This window comes from Phyllobates terribilis, unplaced genomic scaffold, assembly GCF_046119375.1.
Source record: "Phyllobates terribilis strain yellow unplaced genomic scaffold, ASM4611937v1 Scaffold_8__6_contigs__length_399053987, whole genome shotgun sequence".
NCBI classification, from domain to species: Eukaryota; Metazoa; Chordata; class Amphibia; order Anura; family Dendrobatidae; genus Phyllobates; species Phyllobates terribilis.
In genome coordinates, this window is record NW_027362768.1 from 186571697 (window position 1) to 186584385 (window position 12689).

At 44.1% G+C, this 12689-nt stretch overlaps 1 protein-coding gene across 1 annotated transcript in view; it reads left to right on the forward strand.

Annotated features, from left to right (window-relative positions):
* MSH4 (mutS homolog 4) overlaps nucleotides 1-12689 on the forward strand; it is a 68284-nt gene that overhangs the window by 26493 nt on the left and 29102 nt on the right. The window contains exons 8-10 of the mRNA XM_073642679.1: nucleotides 4034-4101; nucleotides 10379-10453; nucleotides 10666-10730. Of these exons, the coding sequence (XP_073498780.1) occupies nucleotides 4034-4101; nucleotides 10379-10453; nucleotides 10666-10730 (208 nt within the window). The remainder of the gene's footprint in view (nucleotides 1-4033; nucleotides 4102-10378; nucleotides 10454-10665; nucleotides 10731-12689) is intronic.

Below are 12689 nucleotides of genomic sequence, written 5' to 3' on the forward strand. Positions count from 1 at the left end.
GTAGTGTTCTGGAGCGTTCAGGGCAAGATGGTAGTGTTCAGGAGCGTTCAGGGCAAGATGGTAGCGTTCAGGAGCATTCAGGGCAAGATGGTAGCGTTCAGGAGCGTTCAGGGCAAGATGGTAGTGTTCAGGAGCGTTCAGAGCAAGATGGTAGTGTTCAGGAGCGTTCAGGGCAAGATGGTAGCGTTCAGGAGCGTTCAGGGCAAGATGGTAGTGTTCAGGAGCGTTCAGGGCAAGATGGTAGTGTTCAGGAGCGTTCAGGGCAAGATGGTAGTGTTCAGGAGCATTCAGGGCAAGAAGGTAGCGTTCAGGAGCGTTCAGGGCAAGATGGTAGCGTTCAGGGCAAGATGGTTGTGTTCAGGGCAAGATGGTAGTGTTCAGGAGCGTTACGGGCAAGATGGTAGTGTTCAGGAGCGTTCAGGGCAAGATGGTAGTGTTCAGGAGCGTTCGGGGCAAGATGGTAGTGTTCAGGAGCGTTCAGGGCAAGATGGTAGTGTTCAGGAGCGTTCAGTGCAAGATGGTAGTGTTCAGGGCAAGATGGTAGTGTTCAGGAGTGTTCAGGGCAAGATGGTAGCGTTCAGAGCAAGATGGTAGTGTTCAGGGCAAGATGGTAGTGTTCAGGAGCGTTACGGGCAAGATGGTAGCGTTCAGGAGCGTTCAGGGCAAGATGGTAGTGTTCAGGAGCGTTCAGTGCAAGATGGTAGTGTTCAGGAGCATTCAGGGCAAGATGGTAGTGTTCAGGAGTGTTCAGGGCAAGATGGTAGTGTTCAGGAGTGTTCAGGGCAAGATGGTAGCGTTCAGGAGCGTTCAGTACAAGATGGTAGTGTTCAGGAGCATTCAGGGCAAGATGGTAGCGTTCAGGAGCGTTCAGGGCAAGATGGTAGTGTTCAGGAGTGTTCAGGGCAAGATGGTAGCGTTCAGGAGCGTTCAGTGCAAGATGGTAGTGTTCAGGAGCATTCAGGGCAAGATGGTAGTGTTCAGGAGCGTTCAGGGCAAGATGGTAGCGTTCAGGAGCGTTCAGGGCAAGATGGTAGTGTTCTGGAGCGTTCAGGGCAAGATGGTAGCGTTCAGGAGCGTTCAGGGTAAGATGGTAGTGTTCTGGAGCGTTCAGGGCAAGATGGTAGTGTTCAGGAGCGTTCAGGGCAAGATGGTAGCGTTCAGGAGCGTTCAGGGCAAGATGGTAGTGTTCAGGAGCATTCAGGGCAAGATGGTAGCGTTCAGGAGCGTTCAGGGCAAGATGGTAGCGTTCAGGGCAAGATGGTAGTGTTCAGGGCAAGATGGTAGTGTTCAGGAGCGTTCAGGGCAAGATGGTAGCGTTCAGGAGCGTTCAGGGCAAGATGGTAGCGTTCAGGAGCGTTCAGGGCAACATGGTAGTGTTCAGGAGCGTTCAGGGCAAGATGGTAGTGTTCAGGAGCATTCAGGGCAAGATGGTAGCGTTCAGGAGCGTTCAGGGCAAGATGGTAGCGTTCAGGGCAAGATGGTAGTGTTCAGGGCAAGATGGTAGTGTTCAGGAGCGTTCAGGGCAAGATGGTAGTGTTCAGGAGCGTTCAGTGCAAGATGGTAGTGTTCAGGAGCATTCAGGGCAAGATGGTAGCGTTCAGGAGCGTTCAGGGCAAGATGGTAGTGTTCTGGAGCGTTCAGGGCAAGATGGTAGCGTTCAGGAGCGTTCAGTGCAAGATGGTAGTGTTCAGGAGCATTCAGGGCAAGATGGTAGCATTCAGGGCAAGATGGTTGTGTTCAGGGCAAGATGGTAGTGTTCAGGAGCGTTACGGGCAAGATGGTAGTGTTCAGGAGCGTTCAGGGCAAGATGGTAGTGTTCAAGAGCGTTCAGGGCAAGATGGTAGTGTTCAGGAGCGTTCAGGGCAAGATGGTAGTGTTCAGGAGCGTTCAGTGCAAGATGGTAGTGTTCAGGGCAAGATGGTAGTGTTCAGGAGCGTTCAGGGCAAGATGGTAGTGTTCAAGAGCGTTCAGGGCAAGATGGTAGTGTTCAAGAGCGTTCAGGGCAAGATGGTAGTGTTCAGGAGCGTTCAGGGCAAGATGGTAGTGTTCAGGAGCGTTCAGTGCAAGATGGTAGTGTTCAGGGCAAGATGGTAGTGTTCAGGAGTGTTCAGGGCAAGATGGTAGCGTTCAGAGCAAGATGGTAGTGTTCAGGAGCGTTACGGGCAAGATGGTAGCGTTCAGAGCAAGATGGTAGTGTTCAGGGCAAGATGGTAGTGTTCAGGGCAAGATGGTAGTGTTCAGTAGTGTTCAGGGCAAGATGGTAGTGTTCAGGAGTGTTCAGGGCAAGATGGTAGTGTTCAGGGCAAGAGCTGATCATATTTGCTCAGTTCAATACCAGGTCTCTAAAACTGGCCCTTTTCTCTTGTTGGGATAAGACTGTCTTCTAAACAAAAACTATCCAAGTTGTAGAGGAAAAAAGTATGTGAACATATAAACCCTCTATACATTTTATTATTTTTCATTAAAAAACACCCATTACCCTTGTAATGTGAAAATAAAATAGAAGAATCCACCATATAAAACTGTTTCCTCTCAAAAATTGTTAGTGCTATCACACTGTTAGCTTTGCTGACACCATACTGTTAGCAGATAATATACTTATGTTTCCCTGTTCTTAGCCTGAACTGATCCTTCCTAACGCGGATGTTGGCGTCCTGATATAAGCGAAAATGGCGCCCCCGCTCATCGCAGGCTGTGCCTCACTTTCCCTATTATGCCTTTATGCAGTGAGTTGAAGACAGAAAATGAGTGACAGCCTAATCTAATACATACATATTTCTAACATATAAAAGATATACATATGTAGAAATAAATAGATAGACTTATCATTAGCTGTGTAAGCTGCCTTGACGCGTTTCCCCATCCACACGCTTCATCAGGAGGCCTAATGCATGGATTGTGTAGAAGATAGCTATAAGTTTATGATATATGATCACAGGCTGAGATAAGACTGTCTTCTCCCTAGATCGCCCAGTCCTCCAAAAATCAAGGTGGTCCTGCGTCTGGTACCCTCTCCCTCTTTCCTTCCTAAGGTGGTCTTTTCACCTTAATGAAGAGATCGTTCTTCCTTCTCTGTCTTTCTCCTTACACAATTTGGATGTGGTCAATACTTGAGGGTGACAGCTTCTTTTAGATGTTAAGACTCCCTGTTTGTCATCCCAAAAGGACCTCATTGAGGTCTATCTGCCTCTAAGGCGACCATTGCCCTCTGAATTCGGCCTGCCATTCTGGAAGCTTATAAGAGCAAGAGCAAAGCGCCCCCTGCTGGGGGATAAGGCTCACTCCACCCGAGCATGGGGACCTCCTATGCTGTTTGACATCAGGCTTCTGTTCTGTAGCTTTGTAAGGCGGCTATTTCCGTCCACACTTTCACCAAATTTTACAGGATTCACGCCTTCTCCTCGGTGGATGCGAGTCTGGACCGAAAGGTGCTGCAAGCGCCAGTCACTCGGGTTGCCTCCGGAGGGATTTGGCCTAATATATACTTAATATATACTGTATTTCCTGCCCTTGGGACTGCTTTTGGACATCCCATGGTTTCCTGTGTCCTTAAATGAAGCACCCGATAAAAGAGGATTTTTGGAACTTGCCATAGAATTCCTTTCTCACTTTCAGTAGGAGACACAGCACCCCACCCTTTTTGCTTTTTGTTCCCCCGTTGGTCCCGGCAGGATATTTTTCTCTGCTTCTCCTGCTGCTTTCTTACCGAGTAGCTTTCTGCCAGTAGCCTGGTGTAGCCTGATAAGAAGGAGACAACTTGATTTCTTTAGGCTGTAATTCTCAATGTCAGCCTCCTGGTGGCAGAAGCGTACACCCATGGTCTCCTGTGTCCCCCAATGAAGGCTGCAAGAAAGGGAATTTACTGTAAGTCCCAAAGATCCTCTTATTACTGAGGCTGCAAAGCGGCTTTATGCCTTCAACAGGACATTTCATAAGATAAAAAGGTCAATATTTCAGATTCTAGCAATTATGGAAATTTTACATTTTCTTTGCAGGATTATTGTAAATAAATCATTATAATTTTTGTATCTAGTTCTTTCAAGGTTTTTGGATACGGAACAACTTCTTTCCAATCTTATACAGATTCCAAAGCAAGATACGGTATGTATATAAACAAGCTAGTGGGACGTGGTATATATGTATATAGAGGAGCTACCAGGACGTGGTATATATGTATATAGAGGAGCTACCAGGACGTGGTATATATGTATATAGAGGAGCTACCAGGACGTGGTATATATGTATATAGAGGAGCTACCAGGACGTGGTATATATGTATATAGAGGAGCTACCAGGACACGGTATATATGTATATAGAGGAGGTACCAGGACGTGGTATATATGTATATAGAGGAGCTACCAGGACGTGGTATATATGTATATAGAGGAGCTACCAGGACGTGGTATATATGTATATAGAGGAGCTACCAGGACGTGGTATATATGTATATAGAGGAGGTACCAGGACGTGGTATATATGTATATAGAAGAGCTACCAGGACGTGGTATATATGTATATAGAGGAGCTACCAGGACGTGGTATATATGTATATAGAGGAGGTACCAGGACGTGGTATATATGTATATAGAGGAGCTACCAGGACGTGGTATATATGTATATAGAGGAGCTACCAGGACACGGTATATATGTATATAGAGGAGGTACCAGGATGTGGTATATATGTATATAGAGGAGCTACCAGGACGTGGTATATATGTATATAGAGGAGCTACCAGGACGTGGTATATATGTATATAGAAGAGCAACCAGGACGTGGTATATATGTATATAGAGGAGGTACCAGGACGTGGTATATATGTATATAGAGGAGGTACCAGGACGTGGTATATATGTATATAGAGGAGCTACCAGGACGTGGTATATATGTATATAGAGGAGGTACCAGGACGTGGTATATATGTATATAGAGGAGCTACCAGGACGTGGTATATATGTATATAGAGGAGCTACCAGGACACGGTATATATGTATGTAGAGTAGCTACCAGGACGTGGTATATATGTATATAGAGGAGCTACCAGGACGTGGTATATATGTATATAGAGGAGCTACCAGGACGTGGTATATATGTATATAGAAGAGCTACCAGGACATGGTATATATGTATATAGAGGAGCTACCAGGACGTGGTATATATGTATATAGAGGAGCTACCAGGACGTGGTATATATGTATATAGAGGAGCTACCAGGACGTGGTATATATGTATATAGAGGAGCTACCAGGACGTGGTATATATGTATATAGAAGAGCAACCAGGACGTGGTATATATGTATATAGAGGAGCTACCAGGACGTGGTATATATGTATATAGAGGAGCTACCAGGACGTGGTATATATGTATATAGAAGAGCAACCAGGACGCGGTATATATGTATATAGAGGAGCTACCAGGACGTGGTAAATATGTATATAGAGGAGCTACCAGGACGTGGTATATATGTATATAGAGGAGCTACCAGGACGTGGTATATATGTATATAGAGGAGCTACCAGGACGTGGTATATATGTATATAGAGGAGCTACCAGGACGTGGTATATATGTATATAGAGGAGCTACCAGGACGTGGTATATATGTATATAGAGGAGCTACCAGGACACGGTATATATGTATATAGAGGAGCTACCAGGACGTGGTATATATGTATATAGAGGAGCTACCAGGACGCGGTATATATGTATATAGAGGAGCTACCGGGACACGGTATATATGTATATAGAGGAGCTACCAGGACGTGGTATATATGTATATAGAGGAGCTACCAGGACGTGGTATATATGTATATAGAGGAGCTACCAGGACACGGTATATATGTATATAGAGGAGCTACCAGGACGTGGTATATATGTATATAGAGGAGGTACCAGGACGTGGTATATATGTATATAGAGGAGCTACCAGGACGTGGTATATATGTATATAGAGGAGGTACCAGGACGTGGTATATATGTATATAGAGGAGCTACCAGGACGTGGTATATATGTATATAGTGGAGCTACCAGGACGTGGTATATATGTATATAGAGGAGCTACCAGGACGTGGTATATATGTATATAGAGGAGGTACCAGGACGTGGTATATATGTATATAGAGGAGCTACCAGGACGTGGTATATATGTATATAGAAGAGCTACCAGGACGTGGTATATATGTATATAGAGGAGCTACCAGGACGTGGTATATATGTATATAGAGGAGCTACCAGGACGTGGTATATACAGTGCCTACAAGTAGTATTCAACCCCCTGCAGATTTAGCTGGTTGACACATGCGGAATTAACTTGGCATTGTGACATTTGTACTGTAGATCAGCCTGGAAGTGGGAAATGCACTGCAGCAAATTTTTTTTTTTTTTTTTTTAAAAAACGTTAAAAGTTAATTCAGAGTGTCATTTATTATTCAACCCCTCAAGCCACAAGAATTCTGTTTCATCCCCCAAAAGTATTAAGAAGTAGTTCAGGCACCAAGAATAATGAGCTTCACATGTGTGGATTAAAGATCTCTTTTGCCAGCCTTTTCTGACTATTTAAGACCCTCCCCAAACTTGTGAACAGCACTCAGACATGGTCAACATGGGAAAGACAAAGGAGCATTCCAAGGCCATCAGAGACAAGATCGTGGAGGGTCACAAGGCTGGCAAGGGGTACAAAACCCTTTCCAAGGAGTTGGGCCTACCTGTCTCCACTGTTGGGAGCATCATCCGTAAGTGGAAGGCTTATGGAACTACTGTTAGCCTTCCACGGCCAGGACAGCCTTTGAAAGTGTCCTCCCGTGCCGAGGCCAGGCTTGTCCGAAGAGTCAAGGCTAACCCAAGGACAACAAGGAAGGAGCTCCGGGAAGATCTCATGGCAGTGGGGACATTGGTTTCAGTCAATACCATAAGTAACGTACTCCACCGCAATGGTCTCCGTTCCAGACGAGCCCGTAAGGTACCTTTACTTTCAAAGCGTCATGTCAAGGCTCGTCTACAGTTTGCTCATGATCACTTGGAGGACTCTGAGACAGACTGGTTCAAGGTTCTATGATCTGATGAGACCAAGATCAAGATCTTTGGTGCCAACCACACACGTGACGTTTGGAGACTGGATGGCACTGCATACGACCCAAAGAATACCATCCCTACAGTCAAGCATGGTGGTGGCAGCATCATGCTGTGGGGCTGTTTCTCTGCCAAGGGGCCTGGCCATCTGGTCCGCATCCATGGGAAGATGGATAGCACGGCCTACCTGGAGATTTTGGCCAAGAACCTCCGCTCCTCCATCAAGGATCTTAAGATGGGTCGTAATTTCATCTTCCAACAAGACAACGACCCAAAGCACACAGCCAAGAAAACCAAGGCCTGGTTCAAGAGGGAAAAAGTCAAGGTGTTGGAGTGGCCTAGTCAGTCTCCTGACCTTAACCCAATTGAAAACTTGTGGAAGGAGCTCAAGAATAAAGTCCACATGAGACACCCAAAGAACCTAGATAACTTGGAGAAGATCTGCATGGAGGAGTGGGCCAAGATAACTCCACAGACCTGTGCCGGCCTGATCAGGTCTTATAAAAGACGATTATTAGCTGTAATTGCAAACAAGGGTTATTCCACAAAATATTAAACATAGGGGTTGTATAATAATTGACCCACACTTTTATGTTTAAAATTTAATAAAATTCAACTGAGCAACATAACTTTTTGGTTTGTAAGATTTATGCTTCTGTTCATAAAACCTACTCTCATTTGCAGTTTGAAGGCTCTAACTTATTTGCATCTTATCAAACCAGCTAAATCTGCAGGGGGTTGAATACTACTTGTAGGCACTGTATGTATATAGAAGAGCAACCAGGACGTGGTATATATGTATATAGAGGAGCTACCAGGACGTGGTATATATGTATATAGAGGAGCTACCAGGACGTGGTATATATGTATATAGAGGAGCTACCAGGATGTGGTATATATGTATATAGAAGAGCTACCAGGACACGGTATATATGTATATAGAGGAGCTACTGGGGCGCAGTATATAGAGGAGCTACCAGGACACGGTATATATATATATAGAGGAGCTATCAGGACGTGGTATATATGTATATAGAGGAGCTACCAGGACGTGGTATATATGTATATAGAAGAGCAACCTGGACGTGGTATATATGTATATAGAGGAGCTACCAGGACGTGGTATATATGTATATAGAGGAGGTACCAGGACGTGGTATATATGTATATAGAGGAGCTACCAGGACGAGGTATATATGTATATAGAGGAGCTACCAGGACGTGGTATATATGTATATAGAGGAGGTACCAGGACGTGGTATATATGTATATAGAGGAGCTACCAGGACGTGGTATATATGTATATAGAGGAGCTACCAGGACACGGTATATATGTATATAGAGGAGCTACCAGGACACGGTATATATGTATATAGAGGAGCTACCAGGACACGGTATATATGTATATAGAGGAGCTACCAGGACGTGGTATATATGTATATAGAGGAGCTACCAGGACGTGGTATATATGTATATAGAGGAGCTACCAGGACGTGGTATATATGTATATAGAGGAGCTACCAGGACACGGTATATATGTATATAGAGGAGCTACCAGGACGTGGTATATATGTATATAGAGGAGCTACCAGGACGTGGTATATATGTATATAGAGGAGCTACCAGGATGTGGTATATATGTATATAGAGGAGGTACCAGGACGTGGTATATATGTATATAGAGGAGCTACCAGGACGTGGTATATATGTATATAGAGGAGCTACCAGGACGTGGTATATATGTATATAGAAGAGCAACCTGGACGTGGTATATATGTATATAGAGGAGCTACCAGGACGTGGTATATATGTATATAGAGGAGCTACCAGGACGTGGTATATATGTATATAGAGGAGCTACCAGGACGTGGTATATATGTATATAGAGGAGGTACCAGGACGTGGTATATATGTATATAGAGGAGCTACCAGGACGTGGTATATATGTATATAGAGGAGCTACCAGGACGTGGTATATATGTATATAGAGGAGCTACCAGGACGTGGTATATATGTATATAGAGGAGCTACCAGGATACGGTATATATGTATATAGAGGAGGTACCAGGACGTGGTATATATGTATATAGAGGAGCTACCAGGACGTGGTATATATGTATATAGAGGAGCTACCAGGACGTGGTATATATGTATATAGAGGAGCTACCAGGACGTGGTATATATGTATATAGAGGAGCTACCAGGACGTGGTATATATGTATATAGAGGAGCTACCAGGACGTGGTATATATGTATATAGAGGAGGTACCAGGACGTGGTATATATGTATATAGAGGAGCTACCAGGACGTGGTATATATGTATATAGAGGAGCTACCAGGACGTGGTATATATGTATATAGAGGAGCTACCAGGACACGGTATATATGTATATAGAGGAGCTACCAGGACGTGGTATATATGTATATAGAGGAGCTACCAGGACGTGGTATATATGTATATAGAGGAGGTACCAGGACGTGGTATATATGTATATAGAGGAGCTACCAGGACGTGGTATATATGTATATAGAGGAGGTACCAGGACACGGTATATATGTATATAGAGGAGGTACCAGGACACGGTATATATGTATATAGAGGAGCTACCAGGACGTGGTATATATGTATATAGAGGAGGTACCAGGACGTGGTATATATGTATATATGGGTGTGATCTGGTCTTGTTGGACGTCATGGTCAGTGACACCTTCGGATATAGGTCACGGCTCCTCGTCTCTTCTGGTCGATCCTGTGCTGCTGTGAAGCCCGACACTTACTGCGTCTTGTACGTGACGTCATTTTTACCATTGTGCAGTACGGTGATGTCCACGTCTAGTACTTGTTGTACTAATGTTGGAGCCATTTAACCTTTTCTTTTACATCTCTGGGAGCCATTGTTGTGTGATACCAAGTCACCATGTAATATAATGCATTCCCCCTCCCGGTCACACTGTCTTCAGTGTCAGTATTACCCCTACCTGCCAATTATAGGACAATGTGAAGGTGTTGACGCTTGTGCGGGAACTTTTTGTATTTCAAGTAGTTAGACCTGCTGGTTGAGATACCTGTGACCGTGGGTGTATGGCGACTTCAGAAAGGATTGCCGTTAGAGATGAGCAAAAAGATTTCCCAGGCCGTTTTTTGGGATCCATTTCTGCCGTTTTGAGGTGACGGGAGTCTCTGAAGACAGCGGGAACGTGACCCCATAGTGATGTAAATCTTCTTATTCTCTCGGCTTTAATCCTTCATTACAGATAATAATAATTTATCCAATATTCTCTGGTGACGTGGCTATCATTCATTTAATAGGAGAAAGTTGCAGATACAAAGATTACTTATCTAATCTCACTCAAGCATACTCTGGAACTCGTGGAGCCTTTAAAGGTATTTTTTTCTGTTTTTAATGACTGGTTCCGGACCAAAAATTTTAGAGCAGAATCAGATGCCTGGTAGTTTGTTGCTGAAAGTTTGTTTTTAGGCTTATGAGATATACCAGGATTTTTAATGTGGGTCGTCTGATATTCATTAGAATTATTACATTGCTGGCAGACCTTGCAAAAGCGTAAAAGTAATTCTGTTTTTATTATATGCCATAGGCTGTACTGCAAAAATGCAAAACACCCCTACTCCAAGCGTATTATTCATCAATAGATGATCCCAGGTAAGTGGAGAAGGCAGGGATCACTGGTCAGGATATGTTGAATAATAAGCTATAACCATAAAGTGTACCATAATAATAAACCATAATAAAGTGAACAGTGCACATTGGTATAATGCTCCAACATTGTGCACAACTGTAAAGGTGATATCTGGGTTGTCACAGAGAGCAGCCAGGGGGATTGCACAGATTTCACCGCTGCCACCAGTTGTCAGGGGACGCAAATCCGCTGCCTCAAATCGTCAGGACAATTATGCAATTAACTGATAAGTGATGGACAAGACCGCGGCTTCTTCCAGTACTAGGCCGGTTATTGAGAAACTCACAGTGAGCGTATGGTATATACACCTCTGATTCCAACATATGGAATATATACAGTACAGACCAAAAGTTTGGACACCTTCTCATTTAAAGATTTTTCTGTATTTTCATGACTATGAAAATTGTACATTCACACTGAAGGCATCAAAACTATGACTTAACACATGTGGAATTATATACTTAACAAAAAAGTGTGAATCAACTGAAAATATGTCTTATATTCTAGGTTCTTCAAAGTAGCCACCTTTTGCTTTGATGACTGCTTTGCACACTCTTGGCATTCTCTTGATGAGCTTCAAGAGGTAGTCACCGGAAATGGTTTTCACTTCACAGGTGTGCCCTGTCAGGTTTAATAAGTGGGATTTCTTGCCTTATAAATGGGGTTGGGACCATCAGTTGTGTTGTGCAGAAGTCTGGTGGATACACAGCTGATAGTCCTACTGAATAGACTGTTAGAATTTGTATTATGGCAAGAAAAAAGCAGCTAAGTAAAGAAAAACGAGTGGCCATCATTACTTTAAGAAATGAAGGTCAGTCAGTGCGAAAAATTGGGAAAACTTTGAAAGTGTCCCCAAGTGCAGTTGCAAAAACCATCAAGCGCTACAAAGAAACTGGCTCACATGAGGACCGCCCCAGGAAGGGAAGACCAAGAGTCACCTCAGCTTCTGAGGATAAGTTTATCCGAGTCACCAGCCTCAGAAATCGCAGGTTAACAGCAGCTTAGATTAGAGACCAGGTCAATGCCACACAGAGTTCTAGCAGCAGACACATCTCTACAACAACTGTTAAGAGGAGACTTTGTGCAGCAGGCCTTCATGGTAAAATAGCTGCTAGGAAACCACTGCTAAGGACAGGCAACAAGCAGAAGAGACTTGTTTGGGCTAAAGAACACAAGGAATGGACATTAGACCAATGGAAATCTGTGCTTTGGTCTGATGAGTCCAAATTTGAGATCTTTGGTTCCAACCACCGTGTCTTTGTGTGATGCAGAAAAGGTGAACGGATGGACTCTACATGCCTGGTTCCCACCGTGATGCATGGAGGAGGAGGTGTGATGGTGTGGGGGTGCTTTGCTGGTGACACTGTTGGGGATTTATTCACAATTGAAGGCATACTGAACCAGCATGGCTACCACAGCATCTTGCAGCGGCATGCTATTCCATCCGGTTTGCGTTTAGTTGGACCATCATTTATTTTTCAACAGGACAATGACCCCAAACACACCTCCAGGCTGTGTAAGGGCTATTTGACCAAGAAGGAGAGTGATGGGGGGCTACGCCAGATGACCTGGCCTCCACAGGTACCAGACCTGAACCCAATCGAGATGGTTTGGGGTGAGCTGGACCGCAGAGTGAAGGCAAAAGGGCCAACAAGTGCTAAGCATCTCTGGGAACTCCTTCAAGATTGTTGGAAGACCATTTCCGGTGACTACCTCTTGAAGCTCATCAAGAGAATGCCAAGAGTGTGCAAAGCAAAAGGTGGCTACTTTGAAGAACCTAGAATATAAGACATATTTTCAGTTGTTTCACACTTTTTTGTTAAGTATATAGTTCCACATGTGGTAATTCATAGTTTTGATGCCTTCAGTGTGAATGTACAATTGTCATAGTCATGAAAATACAGAAAAATCTTTAAATGAGA